This window comes from Blennius ocellaris (assembly GCF_963422515.1).
Source record: "Blennius ocellaris genome assembly, chromosome: 24".
Classification (NCBI taxonomy): domain Eukaryota; kingdom Metazoa; phylum Chordata; class Actinopteri; order Blenniiformes; family Blenniidae; genus Blennius; species Blennius ocellaris.
In genome coordinates, this window is record NC_137673.1 from 8,597,530 (window position 1) to 8,616,773 (window position 19,244).

General features: G+C 44.8%; 1 protein-coding gene across 1 annotated transcript in view; it reads right to left on the reverse strand.

The window, feature by feature from the left end:
* cfap221 (cilia and flagella associated protein 221) overlaps positions 1–19,236 on the reverse strand; it is a 57,824-nt gene extending 38,588 nt beyond the window's left edge. The window contains exons 1-23 of the mRNA XM_080520184.1: positions 19,165–19,236; positions 18,736–18,924; positions 17,875–17,975; positions 15,036–15,122; positions 14,830–14,925; positions 13,203–13,303; positions 12,993–13,096; positions 11,922–12,081; positions 10,196–10,277; positions 9,926–10,040; positions 9,738–9,849; positions 9,526–9,613; positions 8,316–8,381; positions 7,337–7,432; positions 6,026–6,148; positions 5,920–5,938; positions 5,789–5,877; positions 5,537–5,617; positions 5,338–5,445; positions 3,870–4,013; positions 3,703–3,788; positions 3,547–3,625; positions 2,588–2,682 (exon numbers count right to left, since the gene is read on the reverse strand). Of these exons, the coding sequence (XP_080376310.1) occupies positions 2,588–2,682; positions 3,547–3,625; positions 3,703–3,788; positions 3,870–4,013; positions 5,338–5,445; positions 5,537–5,617; positions 5,789–5,877; positions 5,920–5,938; positions 6,026–6,148; positions 7,337–7,432; positions 8,316–8,381; positions 9,526–9,613; positions 9,738–9,849; positions 9,926–10,040; positions 10,196–10,277; positions 11,922–12,081; positions 12,993–13,096; positions 13,203–13,303; positions 14,830–14,925; positions 15,036–15,122; positions 17,875–17,975; positions 18,736–18,850 (2,147 nt within the window). The 5' untranslated portion in view covers positions 18,851–18,924; positions 19,165–19,236. The remainder of the gene's footprint in view (positions 1–2,587; positions 2,683–3,546; positions 3,626–3,702; positions 3,789–3,869; positions 4,014–5,337; positions 5,446–5,536; positions 5,618–5,788; positions 5,878–5,919; positions 5,939–6,025; positions 6,149–7,336; positions 7,433–8,315; positions 8,382–9,525; positions 9,614–9,737; positions 9,850–9,925; positions 10,041–10,195; positions 10,278–11,921; positions 12,082–12,992; positions 13,097–13,202; positions 13,304–14,829; positions 14,926–15,035; positions 15,123–17,874; positions 17,976–18,735; positions 18,925–19,164) is intronic.
* Positions 19,237–19,244: the final 8 nt, after the last annotated feature.

Here is a 19,244-nt window from a genome sequence, read left to right on the forward strand (position 1 = left end):
GCAATCAAATATGACCACGAAATGTATAATATCTAATAAAATACACCCTGAAATGTGCACTACATCCCTGAAATATACAATACGCAATCAAATATGACCGCGCAATGTATAATATCTAATAAAACACACCCTGAAATGTGCACTACATCCCTGAAATATACAATACGCAATCAAATATGACCGCGAAATGTATAATATCTAATAAAACACACCCTGAAATGTGCACTACATCCCTGAAATATACAATACGCAATCAAATATGACCGCGAAATGTATAATATCTAATAAAACACAACCTGAAATGTGCACTACATCCCTGAAATATACAATACGCAATCAAATATGACCGCGAAATGTATAATATCTAATAAAACACACCCTGAAATGTGCACTACATCCCTGAAATATACAATACGCAATCAAATATGACCGCGCAATGTATAATATCTAATAAAACACACCCTGAAATGTGCACTACATCCCTGAAATATACAATACGCAATCAAATATGACCGCGAAATGTATAATATCTAATAAAACACACCCTGAAATGTGCACTACATCCCTGAAATATACAATACGCAATCAAATATGACCACGAAATGTATAATATCTAATAAAATACACCCTGAAATGTGCACTACATCCCTGAAATATACAACACGCAATCAAATATGACCACGAAATGTATAATATCTAATAAAATACACCCTGAAATGTGCACTACATCCCTGAAATATACAATACGCAATCAAATATGACCGCGAAATGTATAATATCTAATAAAACACACCCTGAAATGTGCACTACATCCCTGAAATATACAATACGCAATCAAATATGACCGTGAAATGTATAATATCTAATAAAATACACCCCTGAAATGCGCAATATATAATAGTATATCCCACTATACCCTAAAAATGTGCAACAACTAAAGACTCATGTGGGTAAAAGTCTGTTATTTCTCACATAACACAACCAGGTTTTCACAAACTCAGGCCAAAGGTCAAATGGGGGCCGGGCCTGGAAAACATCTCAACCCGGCCCACAAGCCACATATTCAACACCGTAATCAAACCTAATCTAGCTGCTTTGTCGCAACTCCCAATTCTTTTTTTTTTTGCAACTGTGGATATCCTGGCCAGCGATGCAGCAAGTAGACGATTAATCAGAAAGATTCCCCTTTTGCACGGCGAGAAAAGAGAAAAAAAAAAACCCTCCAGTTATCCTGCAGATCAGTGCTGACAAAGAAGAAAGCGAATACTTTGCTTTGGAGATTACGTAACGCGAGGAAACCGGAGGGGGGGAGAGCAGAAAGTGGGAAAAACCCACGCGTTCCAGAGCACAACATGCGAGCAGCGGTTTGCCCAGATTAAACGGGCATCTTGTCAAAACGAACGCCGCGGGATCTCTCGAGGAACCCGAACACGAAACTCCGAGGGAAACGAGCGACAGACCGCGCAACCCGAGTGCTATCGGTTGTGACGGCGTACAGACGAAAGGGGGGGGGGGGGGGAATCGAAGTGGACAGCCCCGTCTCCGTGTTCCCTAACACACTACATCCAAATATCATCACTTATTCACTGTCCATTTAGACTGAAGGCTGAATAAATCATTGTTTGGCCTCCATGCGGCGTGGCCTACTTTCTGCACGCCGCTCCCATTTCTCAAAAGGTCTCCGGACCGGGTGTAGCGGCGTACAAAAAACCCTCGCCGTTTCGTGGAAATTAAAGCTTCTCATCCTCAGATTTAAGACTTTAAAGACTTTAAAGAAAGTGAAGAAATAAATAAATAAACAACCTCTTTACTCTTTCATCAGAAGCTCGAGAACCAGAAGAGAGCGCCGTCTCCCGTCGGAGGGATGGATGTCGGCGCTACGGTATAATGGACGGTATCGTCATCCATATCAGGGGTGTCCAACGTGCGGCCCGGGGGCCAGAAGCGGCCCGCCGGAGGATCTAATCCGGCCCGCCGTGGGAGTTTTTAAAAGTATAAATATGAAAACTGACAGAGGCTGATCGAAAAACACCGGATTGTCAAAAATGACATTCAAAACCGCCCTCGGTCAGAATTAATCAATGCAATCTATGGGGGTCACATGACGCAACACCTTTCACAATAAAGGTGTCCAATTTATGTGAAATGACACTTTAGACACGTAAACTCAAAAAAAATATTTCCAGATGATGACAAATCGTTTTAATCCTGAATAAAAATACGACACCCAGGTACAGGTGACTTGCAAATATAATATCTGATCAAGTTCGACACCCCTGATCTATGTGATTGGGATATTTTAGACGTACTTTTACACAACGCTTAAAGCGAGTATGCAAAAAAACAAATTTTTTTTTGCGTTTTTGTTCCGGAAAACGCGTCAAAGTTCTGAAAAACGATGTTTTCATGCCAGGGTCACCAGAGGGTTTTGCCTCTGTAATGACGAAAGCGTCTTAATTTCTCAGGCCGTGTCGAGTCCTCCAGGACCCGACGCGGCAAAGCAGCCGCAACTTGTTGGTAAGGTCGCTCTCAAAGGAAGAGTGACAAACCTCAGCCGCCCGTCGCGAATCAGTGACGTCTGACGTACCTGGTGAGGCGAGACTCCGCGTCCACGGCAGGGGGTCTGGACGGAACGCCGAGGGAGTAGAAACGCTTCCACGTCATGGCTTCTGGGATCGCCTCCTGAGAATTGATCCGATTGTGTAAGACGGTGTTTTTTCAACCGCTGGTGTTTCCGCGAGATCTAGTCAGGTGTGCTGTGGGAAATGATCCAATTTCCAATTTTTTTCTAAAAAAACATTCGCTGCAGTGTTATCAAAAAAAATTGCATTTTTCCCCCGTTTCCACGGAGATGGAGTCGGAACATTTTCAAAAAGTTGCGTTGTCTCCGTTTACATGGAGACCGAGACCGAACCTTGTTTTCTGAAATTTGCGTTTTAGTCGTTTCCAAAGCATTTTCAAAAAGTTGCGTTGTCTCCATTTACATGGAGACCGAGACCGAACCATGTTGTTTTTTGAAATGTGCGTTTTGGTCGTTTCCAAAGCATTTTCAAAAAGTTGAGTTGTCTCCGTTTACATGGAGACTGGGACCGAATCATGTTGTTTTTTGGAAATTTGCATTTTGGTCGTTTCCATAGCATTTTCAAAAAGTTGCGTTGTCTCAATTTACATGGAGACCAAGACCAAATCATGTTGTTTTTTTTTTTTATTTGCGTTTTGGCCGTTTCCATAGCATCAGTTACGCAACAGTTACGTTTTCCCCATTTTCCAAAAGAGTCAGAGTGTTTTCAAAACAATTGCACTTTTTCCCCCCGTTTCCACGGAGATGGAGTCGGAGCATTTTCAAAAAGTAATTGGGAAATACTTTTTTCTTGTATTTATTTGATTTCTGTTGATAAAACATTGATGAGAATGACTTTATATTGTTAATAGAGGCTACAGAGAACAAAAAAGTGTGCCTTGGCTCAAAAAACACTGGTGTAAGAAACCTTTTTTTTGTTTTTTGAAGTGTTTTTTTCTCTCTTTTTCCTTTGTGTCTGATCTGACCTGATGGACCGGGAGCTTCTTCTGGGTCGCTGGAGTTTGCGTCTCCATCCCGGGCGCGTTGCTCCGGGGGATTGCGTTCCTGCACAACGGCGAGCACTTGAATGCACCGCGGTGTTGAACCGCACGGATGAGTGACTGACGGTGACTTGGCGTTACCTGGGCAGAGGGCAGAGGTGGAACTCCGGGTCGCTCTCCAGGTATCTGGGGGTCGCTTTGAACGTCTGGAGGCCCGGCGCCGGGTTCTAAAGCAGAACGGCACATTAAATATGCGCCAACACACACACACACACACACGCATGACGTCAACCCGGTCGGTGGCTCACGAAGATTCTGAGCGGGTTTGCTGGGATTGGTCGGAGCAGGGCGGCGGGGGCGGCGAACGACAGGCGGGGAAACTCGGTTTCCTCCTCGCGCTCCTCTGAGGTCCCGGGAGATGACGCGTCGGCTTTGCTGGTCACTGAAATGTCCTGTTTTTTGGGGGGGAAAGGTCAAAGGTCAGCGCTTAATCTGGGGGTGACGTTCAGACGCCACATTAAGACGGTGACGTAAGAATCAAGAAGTAAAGGATTACTGACCAAACAAGATCCAGAGAAACTTGTTCATGCAGCTGTTTTCTGGATTGTCGTCACGACGTGTGCAAAGTCTCGGTAAATGTTCCGGTAGACGAGTTCTCAACAACAGAGAGGTGTGGTCTAATTTCATAGTCCATACTGGTAGTTTAATCGTTCATATTAGTAGTTTTATCATCCGTATTAGAAGTTTTATAGGCCATATTGGCAGTTTTATAATCAATATTGGAAGTTATATAATCCATATTGGTAGTTTTATTGTCAATATTGGTAATTTTATTGTTCATATTAGTCATTTTATAATCTGCATTGGTAGTTTTATCATCCATATTAGTAATTTTATCGTCCATAGTTTTATCATTCATATTGGTAGTGTTATAGTCTGCATTGGTAGTTTTATTGTCCATATTGGTAGTTTTATAGCCTGTATTGGTAGTTTTATCGTCCATATTATTAATTTTATAGTCTGTATTGGTAGTTTTATCGTCCATATTATTAATTTTATAGTCTGTATTGGTAGTTTTATCGTCCATATTGGTAGTTTTATCGTCCGTATTGGTAGTTTTATCGTCCGTATTGGTAGTTTTATAGTCTGTATTGGTAGTTTTATTGTCCGTATTGGTAGTTTTATCGTCCGTATTGGTAGTTTTATAGTCTGTATTGGTAGTTTTATCGTCCATATTGGTAGTTTTATCGTCCGTATTGGTAGTTTTATAGTCTGTATTGGTAGTTTTATCGTCCATATTGGTAGTTTTATCGTCCGTATTGGTAGTTTTATAGTCTGTATTGGTAGTTTTATCGTCCATATTGGTAGTTTTATCGTCCGTATTGGTAGTTTTATTGTCCATGTTACTAGTTTTATAGTCTGCATTGGTAGTTTTATTGTCCATATTGGTAGTTTTATAGTCTGTATTGGTAGTTTTATTGTCCATATTGCTAGTTTTATAGTCTGCATTGGTAGTTTTATTGTCCATATTGGTAGTTTTATTGTCCATATTGGTAGTTGTACAGTTGGGACTCTCCTCTAATAGCATTCAATTCCTCAACAGTCCATACGAATGTCAGGTTCTCTCGATTTCGTTCACGTATACAACATATTTTTCTCTGCACACGTCTGTGTGGGCTTTATTTTTTGTTTTTTTTGTAAAAACAAAACCAAAAAGCAGCAGCGCCCCATAAATCCGCATCTCCCTAAGCCTTCGTGCTTGCGAGGGATCCTCACCGCGGCTCCGGCGCGAAGCGTCCTGGCCGGGGCGGCGGGGACATACGACGTGAAGGCGTCCCATGTGGACACGCTCCCGTACTGCAGGAGCTTGTAGCGCTGAGGAACCTGGGGAAACACCAACGAGCGGCGTGGGCGAGTTGGGGGGGGGGGCTCTCGTGTGAAGAACGAATGAAAAGAGACCTCTGGGCTTCCGTACCTGGAGCTTGAAGAAAGGAACGTGCGTGCTCGCCGTCGCCTCCATGGGATCCGCCGGCAGCGCCGCCGGAATACCGCCGGCCTGCAAATCATCAAGGAGACAAATGTTCGGAGTGGAATCAAAGCGGCAGAAAGCAAACAGACAATAACTCGCTCTCATCTTCACCCGACTGCGTAATTAGCATCAATTTGTTAGTTGTTTTTTTGTTTCTTTGTTTGTGTTCCCCCCCCCCCCCCCGTGAGTCACACTCACCAGGAGATCCTCTTCACTAGTAAACATGGGGAATGTAGACGGGAAAACTCTTTCTGGAGGGATTCGCACACCTCTCGTCTCCTCTTCAGCTGAAGCAAAGAAAAGTTGGGGGGGGAGAATTCACAATCAACACACGTGTTTCCGTACACACTGTATAAAGCACACGCGGCACCGTAAATATAGAAATAGCCTGTTTCCCCCCAGGCGTTCGCTTCGCCTTCAGGTAATAGGCTTCACTCCTCGGTGACGATGCGCAAGGAGGTTAAACGGAGGACGAGCGCAACCTTTCCTGGGTGACGACGGGATCTCCAGCGCCTTCAGACGGGCCAGCCTGCGCTGCACGCGGCATCGGATCACGACCTGGGAGTGAAAAGATATGAAGATATTAAAATCACTGCCATTATTGATGGGTTTTTCCCCCCCTTTTTCTTTCCTCCCCCCTTTACAGTTATCTTAATGAAATGAAATATAACAAGAAGGCCGTTGCTCGGCTAATCCCCCGCCGGAGGGCTTTCTATTTTCTCACAAAGCCAGCTCTAAGGCAGCACACTTGGTACACTAGAGGGTGTTCCATGGGTCCTAGTAGATAATTACGTAGAATCTGAAAGGTCTTCTTCATAAGCTATGTCAAAATACGTCTCCAGAGCCCAAAAGGTGTTTTTAAGCACTTCGTGACCCTGTGACCTACGTAATATGCAAATTAGGTCAAGGTCACCATAGTGTCCCTTCCCCCTCTGAGATGTATCCACATGTGAAGTTTGGTCACTGTGGGCCCAGGGGTTGCCGAGCTATAGGTAGAAACGTTCGAACGGACGGATGTACGGACGTACGTACGGAGACTGTTTCAAGATCCCCCTTCGGGGCCTATCGGCCACGGCGGGGGATAATAAAATACTTCCACCCCCCCTTCCTACTTATTAAATCAATCAATCAATAACATTTTTGGCCATTCTGACATTACTGGTTGCAATTATTGCGTCACAAAATTGGTCGAGGGGGAAAAAAAAACATGGTTTTCAATTGAATTTTTTTAAAAACAAATGTGGTGTGAATTGCTGGAGAGGAGAAAAAGATGGAGCGGTAAAAGGACGTTTTGTTTTTTTTTCTCCCCCCCCCAACAGAACTCCTCAGATTCCAAACTTTCGGGGCCGTTTGTCTGTCATTTATCTTCGTGTGTTTTGAAGCACTCAGACTCGTACTTTTTAGACACAAGGAGCCTCAGGTTGGCACAGGCGCGTGATCATTTATTTATTAATTTTTTTTAAACCCTCAAATCCGATTGATTTTGTTCCATATTTCTACGCGCATGAGAAAACGTGCAAACGCCACACCAAACGTTCCAGCATTGAATCCGAGGCGGCCGGATGCCGTGCTTCGCCGGAAAGTTCCCACTTGTAAAGTTGACTGAACTGTAAAGAATATGATTAATGGAAACGCCCGGAGGGGAACAAGCGCCCTGCTTCCCTCATGAAGGGAAACTGTGTGTGTGTGTGTGTTGCACATCCTACACGACCGTGTCAATTTGCATATGCACCGAGGCGGCTGTACCTTCCGTGCCGCCTGCTGGAAGCGTCTGAGGGCCCGCCGCCGCAGCTCCCAGTGGAAGTCGGTGAAGAACTGGAAGGACGGCGTTCCCTCGGGGGCCTGCGGGACATTTCACACACACACACACACACACACACACACACACATGCTCAGTTGGCATGTGAAGTAAACTTCCATGAGCTCGGACTGTTTTAATGGCGGTAGTGTGATGGCGGGCCGGTGAGAAGTGGCAGGTTAGATGGAAGAAATCATTTGGAAATGAACATTTCGCTGTGGTTCTCAGTTCATTTACATATCGCATTCATTTTTTTAGAAATGGAAAAGAAAAAAACAGCAAAAAAAAAAAAAAAAGGTACAAATTGCTATAATAAACAGGGAAAAAGGAAAAAATTGCGAGAATTAAAAAATTGCTTGAAATAGAAATACAAGAAAAGAAAGGAGAAAAAAGAAAATGTCAAAAGAAATTAAGAAAATAAGAGGGGGGGAAAGAAGGGAAGAAAAAAGAAAAACAGGGAAAAAATTTTAAAAGGAAATGAAAAAAGAAAGAGAACAAGGGAAAAAAATTTAAAGGAAGAAAAAAGGGTAAAGGAGAAAAGGGAAAAAAGTGGAAAAAAGCAAATAAAATGGCTTTCATATCTAAAACGGCTCTAATCACCGGAAAACACGCTATAAAAAAGTGAAATAGTTAGAATAAAATAGCTAAAGCGAGAAACTCCATGAAAAAAAAAAGAGGAAAAATCCCTAAAAATGGCGACAAGATTTAAAATTATTACAAAATAGATCTAAAAATTGTACCGATGACACTTGATGAATGCGACCTACATTTTTGTATATATATATCAATTAGAATATACATGTTGTGGCTGTAGAGTAATTTTATTTGGAAAATCAAACGCCTCTTTTGGTGATAAAAAAATGACAGGAACATTTGTGAATGAATAGACTGAATCAACCGTCTTATGCACTCTGGGGGACGCAGTACCTGCCCTGCTTCTCGAACCACCCGTGTAGAACACAGTTTGGCTCGTCGAGTGGCGAAGTCTTCCTCCTGCATGAAGGGGAGGGACAGTTAAACACACACACACACACACACACACACACACACACACACACACACACACTGACACACACTGTGTGTCGGTTACCTGCGTCTAAAACAAGACAATCCGCTGAGAGAGCTTTGTGGTCCACAGATTCTAGAGTCTACAAATGTCAGGTTCTACAGCGACGGGCTCCATTGCGTGACACAATATGGAAAGAGGTCTTTTCAAAATAATACGGCATGATATGAGAGCAACGGTTTTATTCTTTCCATGCACGCGAAATCTTCTCGTCATGTAAGAACTGTGCAAATATCGAGCTGAAAATGACTTGCGGATGTGGTGGGATCAAAAGAAGGGATACTGGCCGCCATGTTGGATGAGGATCTGCGTCGCGAAAAGGTTTTGACACAGTGAATGTGATTTGTGGAATTTCCAACCAGTTTTTTTTGTAGTTTTTTTGGGGGGGGGTTTCTCGTAATCAGATGACCCCATGATGTTTTCGTATTTTAAAAACTCTATAGAAGTGAATGCACTGGGGGCAACGCAGGGGACCCATCCAAGATGGCGGCCCCGCCGACAAATCAGCTTCATACACCCACACTTTGATGATGGCAACGATAAATTTGATAAGTTTGACCACCCCCTTCATTAGGTGACGCCACGCCACTTTTAAAAATGTGGCTTTTCAAACTCTATAGACGTGAATCCACTGGCAGCAGTGGACCTATCCAAGATGGCGCCCGGCCTTTGGTAGGAGACGATCCAGAGTTTCTATAAAATCCCAAATTGTGGCGATGCGAGGCTTTAAAGCGGCTCGTGCGAGCGTTACCAGCCACAGGTGGAGAGATTAGACGGGGGAGGAAGCGCCGTTAAGTTCCCGCGAGCGCCGCCTCGACGACCCGAGCAAGCTTTGTGGCGCGCGGCGACTCCGACGTTACCGAGGCGTTCGGCTCCATCCAGCTGTGTTTGGATCAACATCAACCGTTTTTTTTTTTTTTTTTAGTTGTCTGTTTACAATCTGAGACGGGAGCCGCGGCTCTGTAGGATTTTTTTTCTTTTTCTTTTTTAAACATTCTGCTACGATTTTACCCACGTCTCCGGCTCGTTTTGACGGAAACGAAGCGAGTGTGAAGAGTTGCGTCTCCGTACCGCGTGATCCCGCAGAGCCGTCGCTCGCGTCTCCAAAATCTGCCGCCGCTCCCGCGTCGTCATGGCCTCCGTGCCCGGACGAACCCGCCTTGAGGGGACAGACACCTGAAACGTACTCGGCTGGGCATTCGGTGACGCCACATGTGTCACCATGGAAACCAGTCGATTTTCCAGGTTTATCGGGTCCACCACAAGCGGGGACTGGGACCTACCATCTGAGGTGGTTGGCCTGCTCCTCCTTCGCGTCCCGCTGCAGCCTCTCGGTGAAGAGCGCCTCCTTGGCCCGCCGGCTCGGCGCTCCCGCCACGCCGCCGCCGGATCCAGCTGGAGGGAGCGAGGCGCCGGCAAGTGAGACGAGTTTCTCCGCCCGAAGCCGGACGCCAGACCTTCGCCATCTCACCTCCTGCCAGGTCCTTGGAGCCGTCCATCAGCATCTTGGCGACTCCCGCCGGGGTGCGGGCGTCCGCGGGGGGTTTGCGTCCCGGCCTGGCGCCGGCCTCGTCTCTCGGCGTCGGCTAGATTATAAGCGACGGAATGAAGCAATGTAAAAACCCCCCCCCCCCCCAGATTTCAGGTCTTTTAAAACGCTGCGCCGTGTTTTTTTTCCCCCCATGCGGGATTAATAAAATCCCATTTTCATCTCATCTAAATGCCACAGGCGGTGTTTTACCTTTAATTTGTGTCTGACTTTACTCGGAGGATGAGGCGGGAGTCGGGCGGATTCCGCAGGACGCTGCTTCCACTCCGGCTGACTGCGAGAGGAAATGATTAAAAAAAAAAGATCAAACCTTGCATCTAATGAGACATTAAATCTCTAAAAAAAAAAAACGATCCGGCTCCTGTTATTTATGGGACGTTTCAATGACTTCATCGGGAGTCGATGGCGTCCCTCGACCACCTCGCTGACTCAGCAGGGCGTCACAGATTTATTGAAGACGTATTGCAAGACCACCGGGCAACATTTGCGTGGATTAATGATTTTAATTTGTCCTTTTTTGAAGCAGATATTCTGACTGTTTTAATGTTTTTGCAAATAAAGTCAATGTTTACTTATAAGACATTCCAGGGAGTTGCGGGGGGGCGTCGTCCTCTGTCCCTCGTACAGGTGTCATCGTTTACTCGTGGGTAGACAACAAACAGAGGGAGAGTGTTTTATATGCTAAACATCCATTGGGTGGTGAGGGGGGGGGAGGGTGTATATATCCATCTTGATATAGCCGCAGCTCTTTTCATGAATGATTAACTTGTTGACTGAGATAACGGCGTGATGGATAGCACCCCGGTCCGCCGTGGGAACGGAATCAAACGCGGCTTGAAACTTTTTCCTTTCCTCCCTCTCGCTGTTTACTCGCTTTGTAATTAGCAAAAGAAAAAAAAAATCGCATAAAAATGGCCCTTGCCAGTGTAACTGTAATTCCTATTTTGTCCACTAGGGTTTTTTTTTTTTGCATAGTTTCAATAAGAGGAGCTGAGAGTATTAATATCAATCCCACCAAGTTTATTCGTTAGCTGTACACTTCATACTTTTTTTTAGTTTGATCATTTGTGGCTTATTCAAAGACACCGAGCTTGAAACTGCTGGTAAAATACCTGTTTTAAAAAAAAATTCATTTTAAGCTCTCAATATTGTAAATATCGCATTTCTTAAAAAGAGGTCATACCAAGACAATTGTCACCTGTTCTATTTTTCTTTCTTGCTTGAACAGGGAAATCATTCCCCCAGTCTATAAATAAATAAATAAATATTCACTACAGCTATTATCAATTGTAGAAAAAAAAAAAAAAAAAGAGCAATAAGGATAAGTCACAAAACTGCCTGCGGAGATTCACTCTTCTTCAAATCAAAACCGCTAAGATTCACCGACCTGGTTCATTATTGAACAGCACAAACAATATATGGAGTGACAAACAACTCCATTTCTTGTGAATACTCAGAAATTGTGTTTTTTTTTTGCTTTTGTGAAGGGAGAGATGGAGGTTCCAACCGGAGGCGGGATTTCAAGTCAAAACCGTGGATTTGACACAACGTTGAAGCCATTTGGTCGTTCAGTATGTGGCGTGACATTTATTGTTTATTTACTATCCTTCTTCTTTATTTTGACCGACGGTACATCGTTTGCAAATATGGACATAACTAATCTTTTGCTTTGTTAGGCTTTTATTTTGTTAATTGTTTCTGTTTTGAATGTTCCCAATTGATCTCGCGATGTCTGAAAAGAGACACTTTTCAATTCAGTTCAATATTATTTCTATTTTCTGGCCCACATGTGATGAAACCGCGTGGGCAGCAGCACGTTGGAAGGTCGCCCTGACATTACCGGTACAAAAGATGGCTGGATCACAGCCATTTTATTTATTTATTTATTTACTCTCTAAAAACCAGCGACAGTTGTCACCTGAGGGCGAGTTGAGGCGCGCAGCTCCCGCTGACGGTGCAGAGGTACGGCCTGGTGTTGAACTGCGAGACGACCAGCTGGACGGTGACGTGGCAGGTCTCGTACTGGACGGGGCGGAAGGTCACGGTGATCCGCGTCTCGCCGCCGGCGGGAATCTCACCTGGCAAAACGGCAGCTTTGTAAAGATGGGAGACGAACACGTGAGCTGCCAGACCTTCAAAGCAAAGGAAAGGTCAGAGAATTGTTTGTACTTTTCTGTCCATTTGTGTGGGGGGGGGGGGGACAAGAGTCTGGAGACTTCTAACGGATAATTGTTTGTGTCTTTCAAGGTGCTTGTTAGATTGACACTTGCCAGCCGAAACACATTGCAGCATTATTGGAGTTGGGTTGGCGGCGCTTCAGATGTCTTATATTAGGCTTGTTAATGTTGGTCCTGCCATGCTGTGTCAAAGTAAAAGCTTCCTTAGACTGAAGGTGTTACGGATGGGACAGCGCACTCTCATTTGTTAATATCCGTCTGTACTAGCCTCAATAGGAATCCGTCATTGGTGTGGACGGACTCGTCGCTGCTCAGAGACGAGCCGGGGTTTTACAATTTCCCCCAATCTGGGATCTGTGTGGGGAAAAAAAAGGGTTAAAAGGGTTTTCGGGTTTGTAAAACTCCGCCTCGTTCTCGTGTGGACGGCCCCTCACTGTGCTTCACCGTTACGTGACTTCGTGGGTACAACAAAGTGCCAAAACCTTCTGAAATATGGTGCGAATTCATTTTATTGCCTCGGAAACCGATGGTGAAGTTGGGATTACCATCCTGGCCCTACTGAGATCTATCAGGCGGTGTTCTTCCGAATGCCTCTCTGAGTGATTCCTCCCATCTAAAAGTGTCCCCGTTTGTGTAGACAAACTCTGGCTGGATCTCCTCTCGCCGTTCCAGGTTTCACCGGAGTGGAAACAGCCGTGTCGAGATCCTCCCCAGACATCGGACCGCTGCGTTGTGTCAGCGTGTGGAATCTGCTTTTGACGGAGGCCAGAGCTTGATGTGGGACGGAAAACAAGCCGACTCGTTCCCCTCACCTGCCAGAGGGTGGACGGCGAAGGCGGCGTGGGGCTGGAGAACGTACACCTGGAACTCAAAGTCCACGGGACAGCTGCAGCGCAGAGGGATGACATGTTGGACGCTAGAGAGGAGGGGAGGGGGAGATTATCGTGTTTGCTGGTTGAGAAAATACGAAGAGACAAGCAAGTCCTGAGGCATACAGGAGGTCAACACACACACACACACACCTTTGTCCAAGTGGTACGGCGGCGAGGTCGATGCGAGGAGGGATGTGCAGGTCGTCGACGACCGGGTACGCATGGACTGGAATCAACAGGTTCTCCTCGCCCTTCCAGACGGCGTCGGCACGCGGAATCAAGAGGAGGAAGATGAAGACGAAGAGACACAGACGAGACGAAGTGAACGTCGCGAAAAGATCTTTGCGTTCCGGCGCACTTGTGGAACGTCGCCAGTCGGAGGCCCGAGTACCGATCCGAGTCGAAGGGTGCGCGAAACACCCGGCTGCGTTCTCGCCGGCGCATGGAGACGGGATCTGTGGGGACTCGGGAAGCCGAATGAACCCGTCACGCATTTGGCAAGGAATTCCGAGTACGTACTTGCGTGCTGGGGATTCAGAAATAGCCGGAGACGTTTGGCTCACGTTGCGTTAGCCTTCTTTCCTTCTCTTTATGTTTTCGGGTGGGAGAGCGGTGGGAATATTACCAGCAGATGGCGGTATTGCAACTTTATGGACACAAACTGCTATTAAAGTCCTAGTGAAATGAAAATTCGACCTCCAAAACACTCTGGCTGTCGCTTCTAGGATCCTTTTTATGCTAACTGGCCGAAGGGTAAAATGTTAAAACACGGCAATCTGCGAGAAAATAGCCGATAAACGTTGGTATTTCCGCTGCTGGGCGGAGCTTCTGACAATAATAGAGTGACATCACGAGTTGTGCACACGCCCAAGTTGTGTTTACATTATGGAGGATCAGAGTTTTGACCACGAAGAGGCTGAATTTAACCATATTTCATCATCATCATCATTTCAAACCCAGTGATTGATGAAGAAGACACAGAAGGGTCGTTCTGCCATCGGTGACCCCGTCTGGAACATGTTTGAGGAAGCAGAAGACGCTTCGTCCTCCATTCGTCCTCGTCTCCTCAGCCGCCAGTTTTCACCTTTGAGGCTTTGAGGCTCCTGACTTTTGGCAGAACGACCGGCTTCCTGGATCGAACATGTCCAAGCGCTTTTCCGACTGCGTGGAATCACCGAAGATGAGTCCAGGTATTACTTGATTGTCTACTAGCCACCCGAGCTAGCGGCTCCCGCTAGCCGCCTGAGCTCCTTTCCTCCTCTCTCGGTCTCTTCCAGGCTCAATCTTTCGTCAAGGCTCATAAAACGCCGACTATAACTTCAAAACACTGTAAAAACTTGGATATTTAAGAGGAAACAAGCCGATATAAACACAACAGATCGAGATCTGCACAACTCGTGACGTCACGAAGAAGGATTCCCCCGACTTCCTCGGCTGGAGATTCAAAATTCAAATAACTGTTATGTGACAACAGTGGTGGGGCAGAGTCGGAGGAACCTTAGAAGTAGTATCCCAACTATCATTTTTTGCAAAGTAGTGTTTTACATTTCACTAGGCCTTTAAACCCAACCCAGACGTTTCTTGCGCCAGGTGATTCCCGCCCACTGGGGGGGGCGCCAGATACGTCAAACTCAAGCGTACGAGTGGCCAGCTCTTCATTGCGACACTTTTTTGTGTGAAGACGAACTGCTAAAGATTCTTAATAAACACGTCAGGTGCGTGTATGTTCCCTTCTTTCTCAAGCCCCGTGCAGAATGAAACGCGGTGAGGTACTCACCTGGCAGTGAACCCGAACGCAGTCGTAGAAGTAGCGCCACTCGTCGGGACAGAACGCGACCTTCAGTGTGTAGGCGAGGCCCGGGATGAGTCGACACTGTGGGGGGGGGGACCATCAGGAAACGGCTCTGATTGCACTCGCGGACGAGTGGAGCGCATATTCAGGTAGCGATATGTAAAAATATCCAAAAAAATAAATAAAATCACCTTTTTGGTATAAGTTGTGTTGAACTGCCTGGTTTGGGTGGGGATGATGTGAATATTCATGACTTCAGAGGAGATGTTGATTAGTTTCTGATGGAGAGGAAGAGGAGATTGTACATCCAATCATGTACACTTGAGAAAGAAAAAAAAAAAAAAAAAAGCATATTACTGACGCTGACATGGGGCCCTGCTCAGGCTGTGGAATCCGCCAAAATGGGATTTATATGACAAAAAAATGTTTGATCTGCATGAGCCACAAGAAGTTTAACGGAACACGCGCATGTACAGGATGTCAGATCTCGTCTTGACGCCGCGCTTAAACGAGACGTCACGCGGCGTAGATCCTCTCCTCACAGATTACAGGTTTCAAATAAATTCCATCATGAGAGGGGATTTTTTTTTCTCCCTCAAGTGGAAGGAAATTAAGTAAAATGTGGCTTGGACTTTTTTCTTTTTCTGCTTTCTTTTTTATTTGTTTTTCATCTTTTTCCATTTATTTTATTTATTTTATTGATTTGTGTCATATATATAAAAATTATTCTTTTACTCATTTCTGTTCCTCAATTTTCCCTGATTTCTCTTTTGTTTTCTTTTTTCCTTTTCTTTATTTGTTTTTCGTCCTTTTTCCATTTATTTTATTTATTTTTTTATTTATTCATCCATTTATTTGTGTCACACACACACATATATATATATATATATATATATATAAATTAGTATTTTACTAATTTCTTTTCCTTTTTAATTTTTTTCCTCTATTTTCCTTAATTTTCCCTGATTTCTCTTTTGTTTTCTTTTTTTCCTTTTCTTTTTTATTTGTTTTTCGTCCTTTTACCATTTATTTATTTTATTTATTTATCCATTTATTTGTGTCATCTACAGTACAGGCCAAAAGTTTGGACTCACCTTCTCATTCTAAGAGTTTCCTTTATTTTCATGACTATGAAAATTGTAGATTCACACTGAAGGCATCACAACTATGAATTAACACATGTGGAATTATATACTTAACAAAAAAGTGTGAAACAACTGAAAATATGTCTTATATTCTAGGTTCTTCAAAGTAGACACCTTTTGCTTTGATTACTGCTTCGCATTCTCTTGATGAGCTTCAAGAGGTCGTCACCTGAAATGGTCTACCAACAGTCTTAAAGGAGTTTCCAGACATGCTTAGAACTTGTTGGCCCTTTTGCCTTCACTCAGCGGTCCAGCTCAGCCCAAACCATCTCATTGGGTTCAGGTCCGGTGACTGTGGAGGCCAGGTCATCTGGCGCAGCACCCCATCACTCTCCTTCTTGGTCAAATAGCCCTGACACAGCCTGGAGGTGTTTGAGGTCATTGTCCTGTTGAAAAATAAATGATGGTCCAACTAAACGGAAACCGGATGGAATAGCATGCCGCTGCAAGATGCTGTGGCGCCATGCTGGTTCAGTAGGCCTTCAATTGTGAATAAATCCCCAACAGTGTCACCAGCAAAGCCCCCCCACACCATCACACCTCCCCCTCCCTGCATCACGGTGGGAACCAGGCATGTAGAGTCCATCGTTCACCTTTTCTGCGTCGCACAAAGACACGGTGGTTGGAACCAAAGATCTCCAATCTGGACTCGTCAGACCAAAGCACAGATTTCCACTGCTCTAATGTCCATTCCTTGTGTTCTTTAGCCCAAACAAGTCTCTTCCGCTTGTTGCCTGTCCTTAGCAGTGGTTTCCTAGCAGCTATTCTTCCATGAAGGCCTGATTCACACAGTCTCCTCTTAACAGTTGTTCTAGAGACGTGTCTGCTGCTGGAACTCTGTGTGGCTTTGACCTGCTCTCTAATCTGAGCTGCTGTTAACCTGCCATTTCTGAGGCTGGTGACTGATGAACTTATACTCCGCAGCAGAGGTGACTCTTGGTCTTCTTTCCTGGGCCGGTCCTCATGTGAGCCACTTTCTTTGTAGCGCTTGATGGTTTTTGCGACTGCACTTGGGGACACTTTCACAGTTTTCCCAGTTTTTCGGACTGACTGACCTTCATTTCTTAAAGTAACGATGGCCACTCGTTTTTCTTTAGTTTGCTGCTTTTTTCTTGCCATAATACAAATTGTAACAGTCTATTCAGTGGGACTATCAGCTGTGTGTCCACCTGACTTCTGCACAACACAACTTATGGTCCCAACCCCATTAATAAGGCAAGAAATCCCACTTATTAAACCTTATAGGGCTCACCTGTGAAGAGAAAACCATTTCAGGTGACGACCTCTTGAAGCTCATCAAGAGAATGCAGAGTGTGTGCAAAGCAGTAGTCGGAGCAAAAGGTGGCCACTTTGAAGAAACTAGGATATAGGTGTATCTTCAGTTGTTTTACACTTTTTTGTTAAGTACATGTTTCCACATGTGTTAATTCATAGTTTTGATGCCTTCAGTGTCAATCTACAATGTCAATAGTCATGAAAAGAAAGGAAACTCATTGAATGAGAAGGTGTGTCCAAACTTTTGGTCTGTACTGTATATATAAAAATTTGTCTTTTACTCATTTCTTTTCCTTTTTAATTTTTTTCCTCTACTTTCCTTAATTTCCCCTGATTTCTCTTTTGTTTTCTTTTTTCTTCCTTTTCCAAAAAACCCCCCCAACTTTAACCATCTAATTTTTTGTGTTTTTTTCCCTGTACTATCTCTTCATTTTTTTCCCTCTAATGATATCTATTTCATCTGTTGTTAACAGTTCCATCTATCCAGGTTCTTTTAGTCATGTTACTTTCTGGTTTTCCAGTGTCCAGTGTGTAAATACAACAAAAAAGTAATTGTTGATTTGTGGCGCCTCGCGCTGCCGCGGCGTCGGAAAGACTTTCCTTTTCTCACCAGCGTCTTCACGTAGTCCCTCCCCAGCTCGAACCCGCTGAAGTGAACCTCCGGGGGCGCCGCTTCAATCAGGCTGTTGCTTTTCAGTTTGGCAAAGATTTCTACCGAGTGGGAAAAAAAAATGCAATTTTACTCATTAAAAACACAGCCAATCCCAATCAAGGTAGGCTCCGCCCCCCCTTTTTGACTCCTCCCACAATCAGGCACGTGGCACCACGAGAGGAAGTGCTTCCTCCTACTTCCCAAGATGGACATGTGTGGGCGAACAAACTGCCCCCCCGACATTCGCACCACCACTGATCTCGGCGTTTTTAAATCAAAGCTGAAAACCCATTTTTTTTAGGTTGGCTTTTAACTTTTATGAATTTCTGGAAGGCTTCCGCCAACCTGCAGCACCGTCGCTCCTCCCACAGTCAGCACCTGTGTTTTATTGACTGTTTTTATGTATTATTCTTGTATTTATTTCTAAATGTAATGTTTTTATAGCTTTGTTGTAAAGCACTTTGGGTACCACTGGGTGATTGTAAAGGGCTATACAAATAAAAATGTGATTGATTGATTGATTGATTGATTGATTGATTGACATTCAAATGGGGGAAAATCAAATAAAAGTTGAATTTGGGGCAATAAACTTTGAATACAATGTGTTTGGACCAACGGGGCCCATATGGAAGTGTCGAGAATACGACCCCCTTTAAAGTGGTGCCGGATGACCTCAGATTTGCAAAACGACTGCTAAAAAAGAGAAAGATACACCACGTAGGAACAAAACAACAGCTGCATCCTCCACAGTCGTCAGCCAGATGTTGCCACAGAGCAAAAATCACAACTGCCAGGGGCTGTATGACGGTTAATACGTACTGGACTCCAGCAGGTGATGGGGGACGCTGCCTCGGCTCCTGCTCTCCTCCACCAGCTGGTTCAGGGGCAAAGGGGTCCCTCTCCTTGGAGGGGGGCCGGGCAGGGCCACCTCCATCTGCGTGTGTGTGTGAGTGTAGGGGGGCAACGGGGGGGTTCACAAGGGGCTCCTCAGGGGACGGTGACAGGAGGCTGGAGGACAGTGAAAGCAGGTAAACCTACAGACAAAGTCATTTTTTTTAGTGCATTAAAGCATTCCACAAAGTCACAGCTGGTAAAAGATCCCCTTTAATACTTTCTAGACGGGGAAGAACGACACCACGTGAACGCTAATTGTCGCACATCTCGTCGATTAACTCAAATAAACGCGAAACGGGAAGCATTTTAATTCTCACACCGGCAGAATTAATCATATTACACGTGTATACTTACTTGTGTTGGAGTAAATCGTCTACTTTTGGGGTATTATCGTCATGTTTTCAGTGTTTTCGGAGCAGGAAGTTCACCGCCGC